At 37.4% G+C, this 27602-nt stretch overlaps 3 protein-coding genes across 4 annotated transcripts in view; 2 read left to right on the plus strand and 1 right to left on the minus strand.

Annotated features, from left to right (window-relative positions):
* Positions 1-27602, minus strand: part of LOC135200176 (oocyte zinc finger protein XlCOF6-like) — a 183759-nt gene that overhangs the window by 152903 nt on the left and 3254 nt on the right. The gene's annotated exons all lie outside the window — the stretch shown is intronic.
* LOC135199625 (gastrula zinc finger protein XlCGF8.2DB-like) lies at positions 1266-2411 on the plus strand. The gene has a single exon (XM_064227783.1). It carries the CDS (start codon positions 1266-1268, stop codon positions 2409-2411), a length of 1146 nt encoding a protein of 381 aa, XP_064083853.1.
* The window catches only part of LOC135200175 (gastrula zinc finger protein XlCGF17.1-like), a 235793-nt gene continuing 231518 nt past the window's right edge, over positions 23328-27602 (plus strand). The window contains exon 1 of the mRNA XM_064228537.1: positions 23328-23595. The gene's annotated coding sequence lies outside the window, so the exon portion shown is untranslated. The remainder of the gene's footprint in view (positions 23596-27602) is intronic.

Consider the following 27602-nt stretch of genomic DNA (forward strand, 5'->3'; position numbering starts at 1 on the left):
CTTTTGTTTAAATCCCGGGTTTTAATATTTTGGGGAGCGTAAAGGTACAAATTTGTATAGGAGTGTACTTTTATATCGTAAAGGTATTTATTTTAAGTGACTGTCGTTTTATAGGGCTTTTGGACCCAAGCACTGGGGTCCCTCATACCGCTTGTGCTTCATTCTGGCTGAATCGAAGGAGTTTTCTCCACATGGCTGCTCTTTGCTGCATATGTATGAGAGCCTTGCTCCCTGAATGGAATTCAACCTTAATGTGGGAGTCAGCTAACTTTAACAGTAGGTAAGATTCATCACAATATAAATTTTCATAACAAAATGTATTATTTGGATACTTACCTACTGTTAAAGTAGACCCACCCAGCCTCCCCACAACTTAGTGGGCTGTCAATGAGAATTCTGACTAGAGCTAAAACATTCGAAACACACCTGGTGGAGAATAGGTAAACTAGACAGTCATCCGGGCAGCCATTCGATTTTTAGTTTGAATGCTGACTCGCCTAATCGGGGCGGAGATATAGCTAACTATAACAGTAGGCAAGTATCCAAATATTAAATGCTATTATGAAAATTTATATTTACTTTGATTTTTCTTTATTTTATTTCAGAGTATCACAAACAGACGAAAATTTGATGAAATCATCAATGTAGTGGAATGGGAGTTTGAGAAGATTTTTACTGCATTTTTGTTATTTACATCATATTACAAAGAATTTTTTTACACTGAAGAAAAAAGATCTGATATTGAAAATATTTGACAGTAAATTGATAATTATAAATGTAAGATATGACCGTTTGCATTAATGACTGAATAGTATTGGTTTGCCTCTACGTAACATTGTTAATTAAAAAATAATTTGTGATGCTAAGGAGTGTAGTTGGTCATATGAAACATTTTGGTTTATAACCGATATGATTGTATTTTATGTCTGTGCCAGATTGATTCCTTAGTGGTGTGTGGAGTCTTGTTTTTCCCGGGAATAATTTGATTTGCAGTTGTATCATTGAAAGGAGGCTGTAAATGAGCTAGGATTATTTTGACCAGCAAAGGACCTGGCGGCAACCTACTATTCTGTGAGACATAGGTTTTGTGATTATACGAAAGAAAATTGTTGACTTCACTGCTTCCTCACATTCCAGCAATTTCACAATCAGAAGGTTTGGCAATAGTAGTTGGTTCATTTTAAGAGCTTTAATTGTATGAAACTGAATATTCATTGACATAAAACTGACTTTGTTTCAAAGCTGTATATTCAACATCCTTTGAGATGGAAGGTGAAAACTCAGGTTTGCCTTTAATCAAACAAGAAAATAACATTTTGGAAGATGGACATACCGAAATCACAGTTGATGGATCTTTATTTATAGATTCTTCCATAGAAGTGAAGGCAGAGCCAGAATATATGGATTGTAGTGAAACTGACGTAAAATATACATGCCAGGATATAAAGAGTGAAGAAGACCATCTAAGTTTTGACATAGAAAATGGAAAGATCTATATTGAAGAAGAAAATACAGATTCGGGTAGAAAAGACATATTTTCAGAGAGAAGCAACACAGCAGGCAAGCAACTAACTTGTGCTGAATGCCAAAGGACATTTTCACATAGGTGCAGTCTGAAATACCACATGAGAACTCATACAGGTGAGAAGCCATATACTTGCTCTATATGTCAAAGAAGTTTTTTTGATCAAAGTCATCTCAAAACACACATGAGAACTCATACAGGAGAGAAACCATATACTTGCTATGTATGTCAAAGAAGTTTTTCTCGTCGAGGTAATCTCAAAACACACATAAGAACTCATACAGGAGAGAAACCATATACTTGCTCTATTTGTCAAAAAAGTTTTTCTGATTTAAGTACTCTCACAAAACACATGAAAATTCATACAGGAGAGAAACCATATACTTGTTCTATATGTCAAAGAAATTTTACTTGTCAAACTCAACTCAAAACACACACGAGAACTCATACAGGAGAAAAACCATTCACTTGTTCTGTATGTCAAAGTAGTTTTTCTCTCTCAGCTGCTCTCAAAAGACACATGAAAACTCATACAGGAGAAAAACCATTCACTTGTTCTGTATGTCAAGGTAGTTTTTCTCACTCAGGTGCTCTCAAAAGACACATGAAAACTCATACAGCAGAGAAACTATGCTCAGTATGTCAAATAAGTTTTTCTGATCAGAGTGATCTCAAAGCACACATGAGAACTCATACAAAACTATATACCTGCTCTGTATGTCTAAGAAGTTATTCTAGTAAAGGTAATCTTAAAAGACACATGGGATATCATTTAATCAAACAAGAAAATGATAAGTTTGAGGACGAACATTCCAAATTGACAGTTAATGGATCTTTATTTGTGGATTCTTCCATAGAAGTCAAAGGGGGAGCCAGAATATATTGATTGAAGGTGAAGTTGCTGTAAAATATATGTACATGCCATCCTTTAGAGAGTAACGAAGACCATCCAGGTTTTGATGTGGAACACAGAAAGATCTGTATTGCAGAAGAAAATAGTCATTTGGGTTGAAAAGAAGTATTTTGGAAGAGAAGCAACACAGCAAGGAAGTGACCAACTCGTCCTGAATGCTGAAGGACATTTTAACATATGAGCCGCCTGAAATACCACATGAGAATTCATCAGCCTGCCAGACCCTGCTTGCAGATGGTCACTACACAGCCTGAGAGATGTGTATTTCTGGTGATGGAAGTTCACTCTCAACGTGGTTCAGAAGTGACGTAAAGCTGTTGGTCCTGTTGCTGAATAACCACTGGTTCCATGCAATGTAAAAACACCATACAAATAAACAAACAAGATATGTAAATATATATCATGGAAAGTATGTAAAGCATACAGAATTGAAGTTTCACCTTCAATGGGACTGTTACCATCTTTTTGACAAGGAAATTCCAACAGGAAGATATGTAGAAGGAGGTGCTATAAAACCTGATATTGCGATCTTGAACAAGGAGGAAAAAACAGCAAAGATTATAGATTTGAGAGTACCCAGTGACTTTGCCCTCAATAGAGTTGAAAGGCACAAAATAACAAAATACTAAAACCTAAAGAATGACCCGAAAAGCACATAGGAACTAAAGGAAATAGAAATAATACCTGTGGTGGTAGGGGCTACAGGACTTATAAAAGAAAAACCTGATAGAATATCTTCAGGCAATACCAAGTTGCCCAAGTATAAATGAGGTGCAGATTGGTGCCCACAAGGGAATGGTAAACATCTTGAAAAGAGCCCTCGGGTATAAGGCCAGTGGAATTCAGAGGTGCAACCATAGACCCCATGTTGGGGCCCATTGCACCCTTGATATAAATAGAAATTTAAGAACAGCATAAGCCGGAGAGAGACCATATACTTGCTTGGTATGTCAAAGAAGTTTTTCTTGAAGTAATCTTAAAACACACAGGCGATCTTGTCATCTGTGTACCGTATACTACTTTCTTTGTATTTGAAGAAAGTTTTTCTCATCAAAGTTTCTAAAAAAAAAACGACGAGAACTGATGCAGGGTATGTCAAAGAAGTTTTTCTGAATTAAGCAATCTCAAAACGCACATGAGATCACTTTCAAGATAGATAATATATACTACTTTCTATGTATGTCAAAGAAGTTTTTATCAACATATTCATCTTAAAACACACATGACAATTCATACAGGATAGAAGTCATTCATTTGTTCTGTATGCCAAAGAAGTTTTCTGGTTCAAGTCATCTCAAAACACACGACAATTCATAATGCTAGACAAACTGTATACTACTTGATCTTTGTCCAAGTAGTTTTTCTAATTCTGAAATTCTCAAAGAACACACTGGAAATCATTGTAGAGAGAGAACATTCTCCAGTCCTAATGTCAAAAATTTTAGCTCTTTTCAAATACTTGAGATTACTCATGAAAATTCATAATATTTACAGGGCAATTATATGCCAAAACCTTATGTTTTTTGACTGGTGATATTTTATATATTCAAGAGTATTTAAAATTGAAGAAAATTGCTACATTAGATTCTCACTAGGATTGAGTATTGTACAGCTATGCCCACAACTGATGCTACATGACTGCATAGGATTTTGTTCAAAATTCAGTAACTGGCAAACTAACATGCTCCATGTTTATCTTATTATTTCAGTGTGAAAACATAATTATTGCATATAGTAAGGCCATAATATGTTTCACAAGAGTGAAATCTGCCATATATTATTTCAAAACTGTAAGAAAATATCATATGTAGCCAAATTTCCAAAAAACATTTATGAAACATTTTCAAAACTTTCGTTCACTCATCGCCAATGCATTTAACAAGAAAAGTTTCATAAACCTCAGTTCAAATGGTAAATTAAAAAATGGAAAATTTTTTAATAACATTAATATTGCTGAAAAAAGGTAAATAATAAAATACAAATTAGAATGCATCCACCAATGTCAGTGGGTGAGTGGAGCGTGTGTGTGACACAACCATTACAGTGTCAGTGCAACGTGAACCACCAGGTAACATAGGTCTACGATGAATAGCAACGAAGAAATTATCTTGAAACTATTTATTTTATAATTGTTTGAGGAATTTTTAGATTTTTATAAAAATAAAATAATTCTTAATCACTTAAAAAATTATGGCTTAAGAGGAAATATTCGTTTATGTTTATTCTTTTGTAAAGGCCAAGATTTTGTTCCTAGCCCTATGTGTGTGAGATTTTACTTTACAATTAGCATTCACATCTCTATTACCAATTTCTGGCCAGAAAGCATATAAAGTTATCTATGCATCCCTTACACTTCAAGTTACCTTATCAATGAATAAATGATGCACCAAAATTGAGCCAGTTAAAAAACAAGTGCTCTATAAACCTTTATATCAATACAAATACATATTACAATTATCATCTTTTATTCTTCAAAAAACAGGTAATCTCTACATATAAATTCTTTAGTAACAGAGATTACATCTCAGAAGGCTTAGTTTATATTTTAGGCCTCTACGTGTTGCTGTAAATCATTTTGCAACATACAGGCAGCTTGAACACAGTCTAAAACCTCAACATTCAAAGAAAACTTGTTGTAATTCATATTCGTATTTTGAAAATTTTGTTATGGCTGTTGAGCTTATTAGGTCTGCTGTTATAATGCTTCAGAGGTAGTTAAGTTGACCTGCCAGAAGATCATGTTAGTGCGCTGTCATTGACGGAACCACTAGCCTTATTACAATGTCCTTTGAGCTAAGCAGTGTAAAAAAAAAAAAAATCAAATCACATAGATTGTGATTTATACCAATGCACGAAAGGGGTAATATTTATATACATAAGGAAAATAGTGCTAGCTGTGAACTCGCAAACTGATCAACATGTATGATATTGGATATTAAAAAAAAAAAATTGTCAACACTACTTGGCAATGTTACGTTAAGTCCAAGATTCTGGATAATACAAAAAGAATCATGTCACATCAGATTTGAGCGTAGTTGTACTTAGAACATCCTGTGAAAATGGAAGCTGAAAATTCATTCTCATTGTTGTTAATCAAAGAAGAGAAGGATAATTTGGAGGAGGATCTTACTGAAAACACAGGTGATGAATCTTTACTATTTGCAGATTCTTTCTTAAAAGTCAAGGCAGATCTAGAATATTTTGACCATAGTGAATTTGATGTGAAGCGGTTGTGTGAATAACTTTTATACAAAAGTTTGTAAAATGATTTTTTTTAGCTTTTTATTTGTAATTGTATTCGTTGAACACTGTTCACTACTAGATTAACCCTTAAACGCCGACTGGACGTATTTTACGTCGACATTTTTTGTCTCTCGGGTGCCGACGACGTATTTTACGTCGACATACAAAGTTTTTTAAAAATTCGCGAAAAATACTTATAGGCCTACCAGCCTAAAACTTTTGAATCACGCGCCTTGGGGGGATGCTGGAGTTTCACGGATCAAGGTGTTGTTTTGTTTACAATCGTTACGCAGGCGCGCAAGTGCGAATTTCTTTCTTATCGCACTAAAAAGTATCTGTGACACATCTCGGAAATTATTACGTCACTTTGACATAATTTTTGTACCATTGTAAATTAGCCGTTACATGAAGTATTATATATGAAAAATAATGTGTGCATTTTTTATGTAAAATAAAACAACAATAAAATACTCATGATTGTAGCTTTTATCAGTTTTGAGATATTTTCATATAAATAACGATAATTGCCAAAATTTCAACCTTCGGTCAACTTTTGACTCTACCGAAATGGTCCAAAAACGCAATTGTAAGCTAAAACTCTTATATTTTAGTAATATTCAATCATTTACCTTAATTTTGCAACTAATTGGAAGTCTCTAGCACAATATTCCGATTTATGGTGAATTTATGAAAAAAAAATTTCCTTACGTCCGCGCGGTAACTCTTCCGAAAAAAATCAGACATGTGATTGTGGTAATGTTTGCACCATTTTAAAAATTAGCCGTTATATAAAGTGTTATATATGAAAATGTGCGCAATTTCATGCACAATACAACTAAAAACAACCCCATGGTTGTAGCTTTTATCAGTTTTGAGATATTTTCATATAAAATAACGATAATTGCCAAAATTTCAACCTTCTGTCAACTTTGACTGTCAACTTTGACTCTACCTAAATGGTCGAAAAAACGCAATTGTAAGCTAAAAAACTTATATTCTAGTAATATTCAAGCATTTACCTTCATTTTGCAACAAATTGGAAGTCTCTAGCACAATATTTTCGATTTATGGTGAATTTATGAAAAAAATAACATTTTCTTTACGTCCTTATGCGGTAACGCTTTTCCGAAAAAAAAATCATACTTGGCGATTGTGGTAATGTTTGCACCATTTTTAATAGCCGTTACATAAAGTTTTTATATATAGAAATGTGCGCAATTTCATGTAGAATAAACAAACAAAAAAATAATTGAAGGTTGTAGCTTTTCTCATTTTTTTTTGAAATATTTGCATATAAATCACGATAAATAGAAAAAAAAAAAAACCACGTTCGGCGGCAACTTTGACTCTACCGAAATGGTCGAAAAAAAACGCAATTGTAAGCTAAAACTCTTACAGTCTAGTAATATTCAGTCATTTATCTTCATCTTGAAACAAATTCGAAGTCTCTAACAAAATATTTAGATTTATGGTGAATTTAAAAAAAAATCTTTCCTTTCCCTCTCTGCGCGCGGATTCTCTGCCACAAATCTCCGAAATGGCGTTCGTAACCATTCTCGGAATATTTGCTCCGTTTTCATATTAGGCATTTCATAGATTTTTATATATGAAAATGTGCGCAATTTCATGTAAAATAAAACAAAAAAATATTTGAAGGTGTGGCTTTTCTTATTCGAAATAATTGCATATAAAAATATATATATAAAAAAATTCAACATTCGGTCAACTTTAACTCGTCAGATATGGTCGAAAACTGCAATTGTAAGCTAATACTCTTACAGTATAGTAATATTCAATCATTTGTCTTCATTTTGAAAGAAATTGGAAGTCTCTAGGACAATATTTAGATTTATGGTGAATTTTTGAAAAAAATATTTGTTTACGTCCGCGCGTTACGAATTCATGCATTATTTTGTGATAATATTTTCTTTGTGTTGCTTTTTTTTTTAAATCGTTTTACAATGTGTTATATACCAAAATGATCGCAATTTAGTGTACATTACAACGAAAAAAAAGTAACTTGTTACCTTTAACCGTTTTGCGCACAGCGCGATTTGAATACAATTATATATGAAATTTCATTTTTGCGCTATCATATATCGCATTATTTTATATATGATATGATACTTTTTTTCATTTTCTGATGGTTGCATACTAAACTTCAGCCAATGACAAAAAAAGGAGCCAAAAATGAACTCTTAATCTTGAAAACTAAGCGCGCTGTGATTTTTTGAAAAAAATATTTTTTCCGCTTCCGCGCTCACTCTGAAACACCTCCGGCACACGGGAGACAATTTTTTTTTTACCGCTTCGGCGTTAGAGGGTTAATAAGTTTTTTGGTGTCTCCTTCACTTTTCTCTTTCCCTTGTACTTTTTGTATGATTTCCAAATTAAGAATTAGTTTTGTCATTAGGTAACATGAATTTTTCTTGCTTTGGTTATTCATCATTTTGCATTATTACTTGTATATGTAGTTGCAAGCCTGAATATTTCTGTGAAATGTCATGCATAGTGGAGATAAAAAAAACTTATTTTTCCATTAAACAATGAAAATTAAGTGCAGTTTTATTTGATTGTCTCTGTCCCAGTCTTCAGACCAAGATCTCCTTTATGGCCTAGAACCTAGAGTTGCTCGTCCAGCAGGAGGGAAGGGTTCCCTAGAGGGGACCTGAAAAGAGACCTCTGGAGAAGGCTTAGAGGTATCCTCAATCAAGTACAATCATGAGCTCTTGGCCAAGTCACCATGGGAATTGAGCCCTGGGATGACCTGTGATGTTGCTTTGGCTGGCACCGGAGAATCTAGGCTAGCTACTGTCTCGGCTGCTGCGACAACTGTGTCGGCAGCTGTGCCTGTTATATCGCCATCAGGTGTCTGCTCCCAAGGAGTGGTTTGGCTCGCGATGTTCAGGTTGTCCCCCAGGTGCCACTCTGGCTGTAGCTCGACATCAGGGTCAGGCTGCAAAGCAGTGCCTGACAGAGGATTTGGAGTTGTATTAATTTGGTTGGGCACAGAAAATATACATAAAGAAAGCATAAGAGAAGAAATCTGGTATGATAACACTTGAAAATCAATGCTGATCAGTAGGGCTAGACTAGGCACATGAGAATTAAAGGGCATTTACACAGTCAAACAGTTTGTCCAACCTGGTTTACTAACACATGTGGGCCTAGACTAGGCACACTAGAATTAAGGGTACTTTTCACAGGCAGTTTGTCCAACCTGGTTTATCAACACGTGTTTAAAATGACAAATTGAAAAGTAATTTGCATTTGTTCCCACGCATTATACAAACCCTCGGTCCTTTACTATAGGAATTACTGAAGGTGAAGCCTGGACACAGCCACTGAAATCTTTAGCAAGGCGGTTCGGTAATTAACTACCTGTCCTGCCGTTGAGAATCCATCCTCACCAAATGTAAACATTCCAATTTGCTTAAGGTGGTCGTTGTGGATGGATGTATGTATCACCTCTCTGCCCAACTGTTCTTCAGCTGATTTCTTTTCTATCCCACTGGGATTTTTCCTTGTTCTTGTATACTATCTGTGCACATTGTGTTTTGAAATCACGCACACCCATGACTTGCAATTGCCTAAGCCTGCCTCTGGTTGATGGTGACCTGGAGTGTTAGGCAAGAAGTGCGGTAAGCTCCGCTCTTCTGTGGAAGTTGGCCCTCACACCCTTTGTTCTTCTTGCCGGGGGCATGAGTGCAATGTTGATGACTGCTGTGCTGAGTGTTGTAATTGGTCTCACTAGGGGAGGTTTGTCAGCGGAAGAAAGAATGTTAGGAAGGTGCTCTTATCCATGGTTTAGGGGAGAAATGCCCCTTTCCACTCCTGAGGTCGCATACCCTTTATCTTCCTACCTCTCCCCAGACAATCGTCCCGTGCTTTCTGCTTCACGTTCAAGGGAAGCCTCCTCTTCTTCCTCTTGCAACGTGTTGGGGGAGGAAGGAGGGGTGGCTGTGGACCAGGGCAACACTGATGGGGGTCTCCTCTCACTATGAAGGTACTCCTCCTGAGCGAGTGGGTAATCCCGTTACTCACCCAACTCTTTCTTATGCAGTTGATGTGGTGGGACTGAACTAGGCATGGGCTTTGTTGAGTCTGTTCAGCACTCCCTCTGTGCAGGCCTTGCTGGCACACCTCAACACCAGTGCCAGCACTGCAGTAACTCATGCTGTTGTCACCTCGACGACTCCTATGGTGACTCGCCCGGAGTACTTCATGCCCCCTCATCTGGTATCTAATCTGGTCCCACCACCTTACCAACGTTTCTCTGACCGTGGCAATAGGGACTCGTCTACACTTGCCTGCCCTCCAACTTCCAGCTCCTGTGATGGCAGTGCCTCCTACTCCTGGGTTAGAGGTGGCACTCATGATTGCTCCCGTGGCTCCTGCTCCTTCATTGTCTCCCTTGGTGGTGGCAGAGGTGACCCCACCTGCTGTTCCTTCCCTTGCTCCTGCTCCTGTTGCTGGCCCTGCGGAGTTGTCTGCTGCCCCTGGGGGGACCTGATGTCTCTCCTGCAGAAGCTGGCATAGAAGTCGAAGAGAAGGTTAGGAAGGTGTCGTCATCTTTGTCATCGTCTGCCATCTCCTCACCTTCATCTTCGAAGGTTTCCCAGCCCTAGAGGAGGAAGATGCCTTCTCCACCCCCTAAGAAGTCTCACCCTGAGTTTTTGAATTGTTTGCATCCTTCCCCAGAGAGGAAGCAGTTGGCTATCTTGTTGGCTCTTCCCCTCCCTCAGGAGAAGGAACCGGGATGTGACCCCCAGGGGCCAGTGTCTCGGGAGCCCCAGGAGTTCATTCTCCTGTCTCTAGTCCCAAGGGCTCTCTAAGGAGAGTCATTCACCTGCTGTCCTTGTGGAGTCTTCTCTCCATCAGGATGGTGGCACAGGACGCAAAAAGGGACCATCAGACCCTCCTGTGAAGGCCAGGTCTGGCTCTTTTTCAGGTGTCAGGGTTGATGTTCAGAGAAGAGAGAGGTGGAACCCAGCAAAGGTCCGGTCCAAAGAGCCAAAGCCAAGTCCAGGCCAACATGCTTGGTGATCTGAGAGAGGATAGCATCCCTCCTCTTCAACACCAGGTTGGCCCACAAGTTTACTGTCTAGTGGGTCAGGTAGGAGATAGCCCTATCTCCAGATTGGCACAGTTAGTGGATCCCTCAGAGGCAGCAATCTTGGACACTGTGAGGGACCACAGGTCCAGCCAGGAGGCTGACTGGAAGGCTGCCATTGCAGTAACTTCCAGGGTCACTGCCTCTTGTTGCATGAAGAGTATGTTTTCTGTGCCAAGTCCCTGTCAACATGTTTCGTCGGCAGAGGATCTGTCGAGGTCGCATAATATTTCTTCTGGTGAGGCAGAGTTGGGGGAAATAGCTTAGCTGAGCAGTTTGATCGAAGGGAACTCTCCTCCCCAGAGACAAGAGAGTTAACCCTATCCGGTGCACCCTCGGTGAGCAAGGATCAAGGCAAGCTTACAGAATCTCTGGGTTCCTTTTTGGGGCCCCAGTAGACTTTGAGGCCAGAAGGACAATAAATGGACGTTGCCATGGTCCCTTCCCTGAGATCGTTGTTTTGATGAATTAATGCAACGATTTCTGAAAAGGTCCTCTGTATCTCGAGAGAAACTGCGTCTCTGGGAAGAGAACCCTCAGGTCCTTTTGATCCGCTGTGTCCTGCCTCGATACTCCCCCTGTAGGTAGGTGGGAGAACTTCACCAGAACACTCGGCTCCCTGCTCAACAACTTAAAATGCCTTTCCCTAGTAGAAAAAAGAGCTCTCCCAGTCTTGTAAAAAGGAACCATAATGTTGGTCCCACACATAAATAAATTGACTTCCATTATTCAGTGGAACTGTCAGGGATGGCGAGCAAAGTATGAGGAAGTAAAGCTTTTGCTCTATGAGCAGTCTCCTGTAGGGATGTTTACAGGAGACCATGTTAGGGCGAATATACGCTTTGTTCTAGGGAATATGTTCACTACAGAACCAAATTTGATTTAGAAGTGGGAAATCACGGTGGATCCCTCATCTACATCCATCAAGATACTCCACACTACCAAGTAAAACTAAATACTCTTCTTCAAGCTGTGGCGACAAATTAGTTTAAGAGGGCAATATACTATATGTTCCCCTTATATTCCACCCAATAGTCATGTCTCCCAAGAGAACTTAATACACTTAATGTGGCAACTACCAGAGCCATTTCCTCTTCTTGGTGACTTCAATAGCAGACATCCATTGTAATATGATGGCATTTAAACTAGAAAATGAAATTATAGGCCTTCTTAATACTGGAGAACCTACCCATTATCACAGGCACAGTCTCCTGCATCAACCTTTCAATATGTAGCTCCAAAAGCGCCTCAGTGGCGTGGTTGGTATGGTATTAGCGTCCCACCTCGGTGGTCACGGGTTCGATTCTCGGCCATTCCCTTGAGGACTCAGAGACGTTTGTATTTCTGGTGACAGAAGTTCACTCTCAACGTGGTTCGGAGGTCACGTAAAACCACTGGTTCTATGCAACATAAAAGCACCATACAAACAAACAAACAAATAGGTAGCTCCAATTGCAGTTTTGATTTTAATTGGAGAACAAGTGATGACTGGCATACTAGTGACCATTCTTCAATTATAATCACACCAATGATGGTCCACCTATCCCAAGATCACCACGATGGTGCTTAGAGAAAGCAAATTGGAAAAAACTAAAAGATTTGAGTGAGTTGGAAGGGGATGCTAAAGATTTCGCAAGTGTAAGATGACGCCATTGATCTATTCAAAGGAACAATTGCATACTGCCGACCTACACTCATTCCTCGAACTAGAGGACTCTTTAGGAGACGGCCAGTTCCCTGGTGGTCAGAAGACTTACGGCTGTTACACTGAGCTACAAGGTCATCATTGACCAGGTGCCATAGACATTGCTCCTTGGACAATGTCATCATTTACAAACAGTGTAGGGCACGATTTTGAAAAGCTATGAAAGCTGCCAGAAGGCAAGCATTGGCCGGATATGTATTCTCTATTAACAGCAAAACACCAGACTGTAGCATTTGGAAATAAATAAAAAAAATTCAGGTTAAATTTACAACCAATCCTCCTCCAGTACTTAAAGTGAATAATAATCATGTCACTGATGCCACAGAAGTTAGTAATATGTTTTCTGAACACTTTGCTCGAGTCTCTGAAAAATCAGATAGTTCCCCAGGACAACATTTCAGAATGATGGAAGAACAACAGGTACTTGACTTTTCATCAAACAAAGCTGAATTATATAATATGCCTTTTTCTAAAAGGGAATTTGACTCTGCTTTAGCTAGGAGCAAGAACACTGCCCCTGTCCAGATGAGATTCCGTATGAAATGTTTAAACACATTTCAAGGAACAAAATTTTTATAATCAGTATTATCAGTAGAGTATGGGATGAAAGCAGCTACCTGAGCATACGGGAATTAGCTACCATGTTACCATTCCTTAAGCCTGGAAAGGATCCTCTCTTTGCAGCAAGATACCACCCCATTGCTTTAACTTGTTGTTTATGTAAATTGATGGAAAAAATGGTAAATGTAAGGCTAATGTGGTATTTGGAGCACAACAGTATTCTAACACCCTCTCAGTGTGGTTTTTGAAAAATGCACTCCACCCTGGACATCTTACTGCAACTTGAAGCCTCTGTCTGTGAAGCCTTTGCTTCCAAACAACACCATGTGAGAGTGTTCTTTGATATAGAAAAGGCATTTGACACTGCATGGAGACATGGGATTCTGAAGACTATGCATACTAGTGGTCTACGAGGCAAATTGCATTTATTTGTGAAATCTTTTTTTACATCGTAGGTATTTTAAAGTTAAAGTTGGCAGTACTTTATCAGAAAAAAGGTGCCAAGACTTTATCAGAAAAAAAGGTGCCAAGATGTTCCCCAGGGCAGTGTTCTCAGTGTAACACTTTTTGCTCTGGCCATAAACAATGTTGCAGGTGTTATTCCAAGAGAGGTCTTAAAGACAGTTTGTAGATGACTTGTCAATCTCCTTTGGTGCCACCTAGATGAATGTAGCCGAAAGAAAATTACAATTAACAATAAATAAGATAGTAGTAAGTTGGGCTGAGAAACAGGGTTTTAAAATCTCTGTAAGCAAGACTACTGCTGTCCACTTCTGTCAGATCAAGTGAGTGCATTGCTGAGTCCACACCTCTATTTGTATGGCCGTAGAATCCATGTGTAGAACAAGCACACTTCTTAGGCCTAGTTTTTGACAGTAGAATGACTTGGGTCCCCCATATCAAGCATATAAAAGCAAAATGCCCAGAAGCTCTACACATCTTGAAGGTGCTTTCTCATACGAGTTGGGGAGCTGACAGAAAATCTTTTGCTAAAGCTTCATAAATCTTTAATCTTATCAAAGCTGTCATGCAGTTGTGAAGCATATTCTTCAGCTTCCTCATCTAACTTAAAAGTTACGATTTAGTGCATCATTCAGGCATTTGTATAGCCACAGGAACTTTCCGTACATCACCAATATCTAGTTTGCTAGTTGATGCATTTCCATTTCCAGTCATCATTACTTCGGTACTGTTTTAGAGTGCAAAGACTGCCCAAATCTCTGGCATTTGCTGTGGCAAATAGAAATATTTTTAACGGTTTTTATGAAATACATCCGAGGTATCCCACTCCTTTTAGCTATAGAATTTAAAGATTTTAGAGAATACAAATATTTTTTAAATTTCCCTTAATTCCTTTTGTGTATCCCAGTACTCCTGTCTGGAGGTTACCTGATGTGAAATTCTGCAGGTACTTCAATGGAGCAAAGAAAGATAAATCTGATGAGGAAATGAGGGCAATATTTTTAGAGAATGCGTCAGAGCATATAGATACAAGTTATATATATACTGATGGTTCCAAATTCAATGCTGGCATTGGTTATGGAGTTTTTTTAGCGAATCTTTTAACCGAAGAGATGCACTTCCTTCAGGTGCCTCAAACTTTACAGCTGAACTGTATGGCATCGTAGTAGCACTGGAACATATTGCAACACTCCCAGTGTGTAGCTACACAATATTTTGTGACTAAAAGTGCCTTACTGTCTCTGGAAGTCTTCAATACTGATCATCCCTTAGTGTTGAAGATCTTGCAGTGGATCTTCTTGCACCAGTACAGTGGCAGCATTGTTTCTTTTTGTTGGGTTCCTGCCCATGTGAACATATCGGGAAACGATGAGGCAGACCAGCTAGCCAAATCATCAGCACAAACCTTGATACCAAGAAAATGCTGTGTTCCATATCATGATACATTCTATGATATATGGAAATCCATCCAGCATTTATGGGCACTTCAGCGGGACAGAGTAGGCCCCAATAAAATGAAAGAAATCACTAGTCAGTCACACCATTGGAAATATGACCTAATACCAAGGAAGTGGGATGTTATATTGTGTAGATTACGTATTGGCCATAAGCGTTTAACTCACGGCTATCTGATGGATGGGGAGAATGAGCACTTCTGTGATGATTGCTTAGTTCTGCTGACACTGTTGGGCCGGCCACTCACATCAGATGGGATTTGTCATGCCCGATCGAAATGGGCAGGGTTTAAGCAAGTTTGAATGTAAGTGGGGTGTTTTTTAGTCAAGTCAGATCTGATCAAGCTCGGAAGTCAAGCCGGATCAACGAACCTGCCAGTTGAGGTTTGAATGAGCAACTCACGGTCCGACACGAGTCAAATATGGGTTTTACAGATTAAATGCCTGTCCACACAAGCGGGCCTGATCGGCGTGCTCTGGGGTAGACGGGCAAATTCTGACGGACTTAACCGTGAATGTTGTCCACCCAGGTGAGGCGATGGAGAGGTGGGCGTACCCGACGATGCCAGTATTGTGTTCAGGGCGGTACGATAAACATGGTGCCTACTGAAAAGAAGATATTGTGTAGCAAGATAATTGCTTTGTGTACGATGAAAAAGAAGAAAAAGAAGAGAATATCGGGCAAAGAATGGCTCAGTAAAAGAAATGTATATGGTTAACGTACATCTGCCAGGGTCGAAGCTCTAGCCATCGGGCACTACCATGGTGATTTTGCTACAAGACCCATCGGGCAATTTGACGGTTTGCCCGTCAAGTGTGCCCGTTAGAGGGGAGGTCCGCCGATCAGGCCCGGTCGTGTGGACAGGCCTTAAGTCGTTCAGAAATGATAGTTTGACCGTGAGTGGTGTCTTCAACGAGGCTTGATGAACTAGGAAGTTCATTTACCAAGAAATGGCACAGAAGAGGATATCGTTCAACATGTCAGACTTTCGATAGATAAAGAGTTCTGGACGGGGTTCTTCGAGATTTATAAATCGTAGCAATGTCTGTGGAATATAAAAAGTAAAGAATATTCTGACAAACACAAAAGAAATGCAGCTTATCAATCGATATTTGAGAAACTAAAGCAAAAGTATCCCGATGCAACGAAAGAAATGGTGAACAAGAAGATAAATAATAAATATAAGACCTTCATATAGGAAAGAATTAAGGAGAGTGGAGACATCAAAGAAATCAGGAAGTGGTGCATAAGATGTATCGTCCCTTAGACATGATATATATACATCTTTTTCTTATTTCTTTACATACTGAATTTTGTAAAATTTTATACAATAGCAATTTACCTTATGAGTGTAAACAAAGTTAAATTACATGAAACTTTCATTCACCACAGTGATGTTGGAAATTGAAGGCCGTAGCATTTCTAGATCCTGGAGTAACGACGAGGTTTCAAAGTGCCAAATTACGTAATATATATATATATATATATATATATATATATATATATTATCTATTATATAGATATATATAATATTATAATATATGTATATATATATAATACGTAAAATAATCTCTCAAAACAAAACCAAAATGGTTCAGGACGTTTAATCAGTTATATTCCAAAGTAAAAGAAAAATAAGAAAATAAACGAAATAAGAATATATATGCTAAAAAGCTCCTAATTGATATATGATTTAAAGGAGAACTGGAGACAGTGTAATAGTAAAATCATAATGGGAGGTAAAGAAACCTCCCTCACACCCTTATAATTTTCTTGTAGGTACTTGGTGTTGATTGTGAAATAGTGTAGTGTAATGAATGGTTACACAAAGATTTATTACCTCTGCACTTTTGTAATTTCCTTATTTTATACACTACAAACTGTTTGGTATATTTGCAGAAGAGTCAATTATTTTGAGTTTCTAACAGCTAGTTTATTTTTTATCAAAGATACAAATATGTATACATGAGTTTTATTTATCTTTATTATGTAGTCTTTGCGGAGTGTTGTCCAAATAGCTTAACATGTCTCCAGCATGACTTTCCAAGAGCTCTCCCCCCAGATGCTGAAGCCTTGCCAAGGATGGGGGACTTAGGGTTCAGCAGCTGGGTTCTGATGCCCGGTGGGAACTGCTTTCTCGCTGGACCTTGGTGCCCAGCTGTTGATCCAACTAAATAAGTCAGCCCTTTTCCGTATACTAAAAACTTTTCATCTTTTCCGTATACTAAAAACTTTTCATCGTAAAAGCTAAATCTGAACAAGAATCGAAGAAACTACTTGAAACTACAAAACTTGGAATTCACCATTATAACACTAGAATTGGAACCATGTTGTTGGATAATCTTAGAATTGAAAATGACACCAATGAATCTGTGTGTGAAACATTAAAAGAAGTCCTAGAAGATCAAAAACACAGTGTTAAATCAGTTATTGTTTATGAGAGAAAAAATGTTAAAACTGGAAGAAGTCTGAAGATAGCTAGAATTATTTTTTCACAGCAAACAATTCCAACATATATGAAAATAGGAAACAAAAGAATAGCAATTAAAGAAGAACATCCAAAACCTATGCAATGTAAGATTTGCTTGAAATCTGAACATACAGCAAAACGATGCAAGTCTTTGGGCTTCCCTTGATGCTTTAAATGTGGCTCCTTGGAGCATAGTAGTGATGAATGCTCCAACCCTAAAAAAATGCTTTAATTGTAATGGTTCGCACCATGCTTATGTAAGGGAATGTGTATATTTCAGATATTTCCAAGAAGCCCTTACCAGATCAAGAAAATTTGGTATAACAGTTAAGGAGGCTAAGGAAGACATGAAAGAAGAAGGAATACAGCTTCTTCCCCGCAAAACATCTGCGGATACGCTCAAACACCAAAGCAAAATCATATCCAACGATATTTCACAAGCTACCCAATCCTCTAACACCAGAAATCAAATAACTAGAAAAATCACATAAAAACAATACTATCGAGATAAGTAATAAGTTCAAAGCACTGACCAACATTGCAGTAGATGATCGTCTTGATGAACAGAGAGAGGATATCTCTGTTAACAAATGTCAAAAGAAAGAAGAAAATATATCTCCAAGGATATTCCGTAACAAAAACAAACTACAAAATACTGAAGAAATTGAGGAAATATTAAGAGAATTAGATGGACCAGCAGCGATAGGAAAGAGACCTAGAACATACAGTGAACCATCTTCACCTAAGAACGAGAAAAATCTTCATAGTCCAAATAGTAAATGTTTGAAAACTACCAGCTCAGAAGAAACCATTGTTTATGCCACCGATAGTAAAGACCCTTCAGAAAATTACTCAAACAAATTAGATTTACAGAAATCTAAGGAACCTACAAGAAAACCAAACATCAAACAATATAAGTCACTAGTACGAGACTATGCTATGCCGCCAGATTATAGAAAAGGTGCTAGAAGCAAAATTCCTATGTACACCAACAAGAATATTATCAAAAGTTCCAATTCAAAAACTAAAGTGGACCCAGTTCTTTCAGCTCAGGTTCGTAAGACCGACGAAAATAAGTAAAATTCACTTCTACAAATAATAAGGACACTCCCTCATTTATATTGCAATGGAACATTCGAAGCATTAACAAAAACAAGTTAGAGTTACTTAAATTAATTTATGAATATAGCTCGGTTTGTACCTGCCTCAATGAAACATTTATACCTATTTCCTCCAGTTTTACAAATAAATTTTACACGTTATCAACCTCACTCTGCTAATCAGCAAGGTAATATAATTCTCATTAGAAAAGATGTACCTTTCACAATATATAATCTTTCATCTGAAATAAATGCCTTAGCAGTTCAGATACAACTAGAGGAAATTATAACGATTTGCTCTGTATATCTAAGACCAAATAATAATATAGATTTAGAAAAGTTGAATGACTTGGTCAAGAAGCTTCCCCAACCAATGCTACTTCTAGGAGACTTCAACGCAAGACATTTATCATGGCATGATGTAAAATCAAACTCCAGAGGCAACATCATACTTGATTTTGCTATAAATAATCAACTCCATATATTAGATAAAGACAAACCAACTCATTTTGACCAACGAACAAAAAGTTACTCTCACATAGATTTGTCCTTGTGCTCACAAGATCTAGCAGACAAATATTTTTGGAACACTTATGATGATTTGTGTGGTAGCGATCATTTTCCTTTTTTAATTAGTATTCTAAATTTTACTGGAGAGATATCAATTAATAAATTTAATGTCAATAAAGCCAATTGGGAAGATTTTAGTGAATGCACGAAGAATGTTCCATTATGGGATAATAATTTGGACATAGAAACTATTCTGGTTATGTTTTTAGTTCTGGTAATTGATGCTGCAGAGTCATCTATACCACTTGTAGCACAAGTGAAGATTAAATGTCCAGTTCCTTGGTGGAATGAGGAGTGTAAAAAAGCAAAGAAGGCCCGTAGTAAAGCCCAAAGAAAATTTAAGTCGAGAAACGATTTAGATTACATAGATTATAAAAGGTCATGTGCTGTAGCAAAACGAATATTTAATGAAGCACAAAGAAAATCTTGGTGTAACTACCTAAAATCGGTGTGCAAAGATACACCCCTAAGTAAGATCTGGAAAAAAGTCCATAAAATACTAGGAAAGCACATTCGATCCCATGTCCCAGTTTTGAAAATTATTAGCAAACTGATATATGATCCTAAAGAGGTAGCAACTTGCCCAGCAGAACATTTAAGTAATATTTCCAAAGGTTCGTCAATAAAATCTTTCGCACCATTAAAGAAAAAGAAGAAAAAATTCCAATTAATTTTCAGACTAATCAATATTATTCATACAATGATTGCTTTACCATGGATGAACTTGTATCGGCATTGTCAACATGCTCCAATACAGCCCCGTGTGAGTATGACACATTTGAAATGTTGAAACACCTTCACCCAAACAGTTTACAATATTATTAAAGCTATATAACAAAGTGGATTGAAATATATTTCTCACAAGATTGGCGGAAAGCACTGGACCTTCCATTCTTGAAGCCAGGCAAAGATCCTTATGACACAGATAGCTACAGACCAATAGCATTAACAAGGTGCCTATGTAAATTGTTTGAGAAAATGATTAACAACAGATTAATCTGGTATCTTGAAAAAACAGGATACTTTTCTGTATCACAACATGGATATAGGAAACTAAGATCTACCCTAGATCCTTTAACTTTACTTGACACCGATATTGGGAAAGCTTTTGCTTCAAACAGCTATGCCACAGCCATCTTCTTTGATATGGAGAAGGCCCATGACAAGACATGGAATCATCAGATTTTAAAAGAAATGCATTATTCTGGACTGAGAGGATTTTTACCCTTAAACATAGTACAATTTTTAAAGGAAAGAACTTTTAGAGTTAAGATAAATGGTGTTTTATCTAAGGAGTACCCACAATAAGAAGGAGTTCCACAAGGTAGTGTTTTGAGCACCACTCTTTTTACCATGGCTATTAATGATATTACAAAACAACTACCAACTGGTGTACAGAGTTCATTATATGTAGATGATTTTGCCATTTGGATCATTCACTCTGATATTTATACAGGACAAATCATACTACAAAAATCTCTTGATCTTATTTTATCGTGGACTACTGCACATGGATTCACTATATCGGCAAGTAAAACTGTAGCTATTACTTTTACAAATAAGAAAAATGTACCGAAAATGAAATTGCTACTGTATGATAAACCAATTAATTTTGTTACGCATACCAAATTTCTTGGGTTGCATTTTGACCAACGGATGACTTGGAAATTTCACATTAATTACCTACGTGAAAGCTGTAGTAAAGTACTTCATCTATTGAAGAAATTGGCACATACCAAGTGGGGCTCAGATAGAAGTACATTACTCTATTTACACAAAACTTTGATACTGAGTAAAATTGATTATGGGTCGCATCTATAAGCTTCTGCATCTGCCATTACATTGGAAAAATTAGATCCCCTTTATAATGCAGGTTTGAGATATGCTACGGGTGCATTTAATTCTACACCTGTTATTTCTCTGTATAGTGAAACAGGTCTGTGTTCACTTGATCAAAGAAGGGTCGAATATAGTTTAAACTTCTATTCGCAGACATTAAGGTACCCATCAAAACTGAGTAGAATTATAAATAATACCATCATTCCAAAAAGAATTGGACCACGATCATTTTACCCATTTGTTATACGACTGAAAATATACATAGAGAAATATAATATTCCACCATTAAAATTCCTGAACCATTTACCAAATTCAACACCTTTTTGGAAATGGAATAAGCCTCATGTATGCAATGAGTTATTCGATTTAAAAAAAAAGATGAAATTCCAAGTTACGCTGTCAAACAAATTTTTTTGGAAATACTATCTCCATTCATACAGATGGCTCAAAAACTGATGCTGCTGTGGGGTTCGTAGTATTACAGACGAAAAATACTATCGTGGAAGAATGCCAATTTATAGCTCCATATATTCCGCTGAATTGGCAGGAATTTCATTGGCTCTGTATAAAATCGCTAGAACTCCCAGCAAACATTACACTATATATAGTGATTCTAGAAGTGCTATTCAAGCAACAGATTCTTTTAATCATCATCACCCTGCTATTAGAGCAATACAAGAAAATATTCATTTTTTAAGCCTTCGAAATATCAAGATATCCTTGTGCTGGACACCAGGTCATGTTGGAATTGAAGGGAATGAAATTGCAGATAAAAATGCAAAGGAAGCAGCATTAAATTATAGAAATAAAATGTACAAAACATATTATAAGGACTCCAAAAATTATTTTAAATTTATTTTAGATAAAAAACTGGAAAGACCAATGGTTATCACTGGAAAATAACAAACTTAGAGTGGTAAAGACCACTATCATTCCCTTTAAAAATTCTTTATAGAAGCAGAGAAACCATGAGGTCGCTTTATGCAGGCTGCGTAATGGGCACACAAGGTTGACCCGTGGCTTTCTTATGTCAAATCAGCCACCTCCAGAATGTGATACCTGTCAAACCAGAGTAAATGTGAAACACATTTTAATTGAATGCTCTAAGTATTCACATGTTAGACTTGAATGCTTTGGATCATCCGCTAGAATGCAGGACATTCTAGGAGATGACGACTCAAATATTTGCAAGACTTTAAAATTTTTAACAGATATAGATCTATTAAAACATAAATAAATTAGATATATTAAAATATATGTGAATAATTTTATTCATACAAATTTATTTTAAATGTCTGCAGTAAAGTTTTATCTATTTATTATTTTCTTTAAACTAAATGACTTAAAAATATATTCAATATGGTAATTTTAACAGATTTTGTTATCTGCATTAAAGGGCAGCCGACTGGACTTAGTCGGAAATGGCTGCTTAAACAAATAATAATAATAATAATAATAATAATAATAATAATAATAATAATAATAATAATAATAATAATAATAATAATAATAATAATTCCAAGAGCTTTGGGCAATATGGCCACACTCAATTTTACATCTTGATAAGAACAGTCAGTCGCTAAGTAGTGTAATGTGGCACTTGGCCTTTCATAGGGCATTGTGGATTTCGTCATGCGTGTGTCCTTTTGCATGACCGTTATTATCTTCCTACAAAATTGAATGTTGCCTCGTCCACCCTTACGTTTATCATAGCAATCCATGAGAGCTACCTGTATTTCCTTTAAAAGCAATAATATGAGATTTTCTTTCCTCAGCAACCAATCATTGACCCAATATTCTTTTTCGTGGCCTTTTTTTTATTGTTATATTTGCTGCAACGGCACAGAAAATATCAAGAAAACATAAAGAGAAGAAGTGCTGATCAATAGGGCTAGACTAGGCATAGTACTAGAATTAGATGTGATAGGAATAGACCATGGAGTTATCATAGTATAATACCTCCATGCAATCGACTAAAAGGGGAAGATATAATATTGTGCTGTGAGGGATAGAAATTAAAACATTGAATATTTCTTACTGCCAATAGATATAATTGTATGCAGCAGCCTTTCAGGAAAATAAAGATGAGTTGATAGCTAATCTACTTTTATTTACAGATCTGCTGAGATGGGAAAATGAAAATTTATAAAAGAATCATGGTATTACAGAGATAAAACACTTAAACGCAAAGGAGGAATTAAACGAGCAAGAGAACTGTTTCAGAGAAAAGGCCTCCTTACTACTACTACTATTGTCCCTTTCATTTTTTTATAATATAACACTTGACGACTATTGGCTATTTATAGTTATTTTTAATATTATAACTGTGATTAAAGTAGTAAATAAGAGTTTAAAATTTACCTTATCCAAGATCAAAATCTATTAAATAAAGAAGATACACTACCAAAAAGTGTTCGTCATCATGACGTCTGTTTGTTTACCTTTTGACCAACGACAATAACAGCTCTTCCCCTTATTTCGGATACATCTCATTTTCGCCTAATTTAATCACAAATGCGCAAAAAATACGTCGTATTTGCGCATTTTAAACATGTAAAATGTTTTTTTTACCTCCTGACAATAAAAAACATTGGATTTTAAGCCGTGGAATTGAAATTTAAAAGGAGTTTTTATAATAGGTAAGTTAAATTAGTTATCTGCTCTTGTTTTAATTTGGATGACTTGACAGTTGAACTTCCCATACGATCAACAGATCAGAGGCATGGGACACCTTCCTCTGTCATTGAGACCAGGGAGATTACATAGTATCTGCAGACGATCGATTTTCGTGGGGGAAAATCTCTAATAAAGTATCAACAAGTAGGGTAAAACACCTCATGGCCTGCATCAAGCCAACGACGATCAATGCATGCCACCCTCCGAAAAAGTACATTATAGCGCGTCCTGACACCGGAGATGGGCATCAGACGCGACTTGTTGTTGGTGAGAAACGGAGCTAAAGACCTCTACTCTCCTTTTCGAAGTAAGTATTTTCTCCAAAGTTAGAAATTAAGGCCAAATTTTAAGATTTAAACAGAGGGCAGTGAAAAGGGTGTCCACGGCAGTGGAAATCTCACCAAAATTCTTTCGAAATTTATACTTACAATTAAATAACTTAGAAGATTGACGGCATCTCAATGTTTACGGAGTCGCTTGTTCAACAAACTTCCCATTTCCTGTGATAAATCCGCACACCACTTAGGCTATACCCACAGACGCTGGGGCACTTTCATCACAACAATGGGAACAAGGTCCCTTACCAGGACGTTTTTAAGTAAACAACTGTTTTGGTAGAAGACGACGACAAAGCGTGCACTTAGATAATTTTTTAAATAAATAGTAAAACATCAATATTTTACATATTTATGATGATTAATTTGAAAATATTCATTATTGAAAAAGTAACTCTGACTCAAATTTAAGTAATTATTTTTCGGAATTAGAACGTTCTTTTAAGTCCTGTATTATGACGTCACGACATCTTGACTTTCGTACCTATTGTAAATAATTGCTATACTCACTTTCTTGCAGAACAGTTTACCAGATACCTATTCATGCAGATTGTTATCAGCTATTCGTGTAATTGCTATAATCGTAATGCGCATATATATCTTTTATTATTTACTTTTTGGATATATGAAGATGTTTTACTGCCGGATTACCGCCGTAGTGTGACGCAATCGCTTTCGGTCCCTGGGCCTCTGTCTGTTTTCACACCATAAGAAATTATGGGGCCGAATTTGCAATGACCAGAAAGTCGTTAAAAGCGGAAAGTTAGCATTGAGGGGCATATGTTTTGATTGAGAAAAATACAAATTTATTCAATAGCTAGCTTGTAAAATATACTTGATTATAAAAAACTTGATTGACAACTAAGCAGCATACCTACTATGGGTTTCAGAGACAGTGCAAGCACGTTTTTGGGCAATACCTATTTCTGTAATGAACACTCGTATTAGAACGAGATTTTGCTATAGTGCATTACACCCAGTGCCGTAATTTATTAGGGTATCATGAATTACTAATTGTGAAGAATAACGACACTTGTCCTTGTACCAAGAGACAAAAACTCCATTATCCAGAAATGGATACGAAATACGAACACGCGTAAACAGCTCCACCTACCCCCCCCCCCACCCCCCCCCCCCCCCCCCCCCCCCCCCCCCACCACCGCCACCCATTTCCTTCTTCTTTCCTTTTTCTCTCCTCTCTCTCCTATCTCTCCTCTCTTCTCTCTCTCTCTCTCTCTCTCTCCTCTCTCCTCGTCTCTCATCTCTCCCCCTTCTCTCTTCTCTCTCTCTCTCTCTCTCTCTCTCTCTGTTGCCATTCGGTATGTGTTCACCCTCCAAACTGGGTATAAGACTTACACAAAACTTGGAAATTGGTGAAATTAGGCTACGTATTGGGAATATATATACATAAATATTAAGGCAATTTTATCATTATTGCATTACTATGACAACTAGAATTCATGGAAACAGTTTATAATAATGCATCGGCGTATGTGTGAAGCTCCACTAATGTGGCAACGATGATTTTGCCATTCTTAGCATGCAAACATTAAAGATTACATTTATTTTTGGCATACAGGTATTAAAAAAAAATCAAATACTATAGACTTAAATCAATGAAAAGTGCTAGCAAAGAAAAAAAAAAAACAAAAAATCCACTTATCCGTAGTCTGTTCCTCTGGTTTTTGGCAGCCAGATGTACAACAAGGTTAGAAACATTGGATTGTATCTACTTTAGAGATATTTGTAATTTTTGGGGTTAATTTGGTTGCTAAAAAGGGATAATAGACATGAATTAAATTAACATTTTTAAATAACAAAGTAAAGTTGAACTAAATAACGAGTAAAGTAAACAATTTAGGGAATAAAACTTTGCAGTTTTGTCGTCTGCTGTTTGTAACTGTGTTTGTGGCGCGCGCTTAGGAACCAGGAACAGCAACTTGTTTAAAGAGCAATGTGGAGTGAATTGAGACCAAAATGTGTATAATAACAATCAAATAAGCACTGTGGAGTTTCAGTTGTGATGGCAGTAAGGATAAAAACCACCGATTACAAGGTAAGAATGAATTCAGTTCAAACCATGATCCCGGGAATAAAAAGTTTCATACTTTCACTAATATAGGCAACAAAATGTTGTTTTATTGTGCTGATTACAACTGCAATCTTCAGTAAGATCAATAAACGTTACATACATATGCTAACATTGTTCAAATGAGTGCTGGGAAGGCTGGGAAAGATGGTGGATAGTCCGTGAACAGACCCTTCCGTGCACACGGTAGCTGCCATATTGGATTTCAAAACTGCCTTGAAAACATATTTTACGAAGAGTGTCACATGCTTATTTTAGTTCGTAATGGGCTTTCATATATCACATTATGTTGATGAAACTTCAATCTTTTGAATGGTATGCTTAGAGTTGTAATTTAATCTTGTTTCACCAATTAAATATCGAGTGAATAAGACCCGTCCAGCGTGATGAGGGTTGGTCGTCCGTGATTTTTTACCCTATAATGCATATTTGGAAATGAGAAGGGGAACAGTATAATTGCTAATAACAACGTTTTTGTAGTTGACCCAGTGAAAATAAAGCCTATAAAACATCAAATGGTAAAGGGGGACCCAGTGGGAAACCGGGGTTTTTGGGTGGGGGGAAGCGGCCTCGGACTTTCACGGCGCCCGAAACTCTCAATTCCCGGTTTTGAGACCCATACCCTTTACCCTGAATACAAAAGTTTGACTCCTTATTCTGCATTCAAGGTTGACGTAGGCTAGGCTAGCCTAGGACCCCTTACTTTGCATACATAACTTTGAACCACTACTTTACATGTAAACGACAGACTAGCCTAGGCTACCACTAACCATAATTACTGATAAATTAGTTGTTAATGGTGAATATGTTTATGTGTGCTGTCAGTAAGGCCGTGGCGGAACAGCGCTTCGTGCCTTATCCGCATATTTAAAGATTCTTGGCAAGCACCGTATGTTCTGGCAAGAGGTAATGTTGTGCTGCGCGCGCTAGCCACAGGGGTTACAGAGAATTAGCCACTGTACATACAAAAAAACACGACTAGCCTAGGCTATAAATCCCCCCATAACTGTAACATTAAACACCTTACTCGTTCGCCACGGCCTTAATGTTCGAACACGTGCTTCGGTACTGGCTTCGAACTAACCGAAACACTAGTTTACATACAAATTGCGGCATCATGCATGTTTCTGCGTGCCCACCATTGGCCTGATAGATCTGTCCGAACACGTGCTTTGGTACTGGCTTCGAACAAACTGAAAAAATAGTTTACATACAGAATGCGTCATCATGCATGTTCCTACGTGCCCACCGTCGGGCCGATAGATCTGTTCGAACACGTGCTTTGGTACTGGCTTCGAACTAACCAAAACACTAGTTTAGGATAACAAAAATTAATATACAACTTACCTTATTCAAATTTCAAAGTCGCTGCTGTCCGACGACCATGAAGGGGTACTTTTCAAAAAATGACCCGTGCCGAACTGATACCTTCTTATCGCACATGCTGTTTGTACAGTGCCACGGGTAAATGGGTTGGCCTGTGGCCTTGCTGGTCCCGTCTTTCATGTACCGTCAGTTCCCTATGTTGCACGTTGTACATAACCCC

The sequence above is a fragment of the Macrobrachium nipponense genome, chromosome 26, assembly GCF_015104395.2.
Source record: "Macrobrachium nipponense isolate FS-2020 chromosome 26, ASM1510439v2, whole genome shotgun sequence".
Taxonomy (NCBI): domain Eukaryota; kingdom Metazoa; phylum Arthropoda; class Malacostraca; order Decapoda; family Palaemonidae; genus Macrobrachium; species Macrobrachium nipponense.

Coding starts and splice junctions, on each gene's coding strand:
- LOC135199625 (XM_064227783.1), top strand. CDS start 1,266: ATGGAAGGTGAAAACTCAGGTTTGCCTTTAATCAAACAAGAAAATAAC.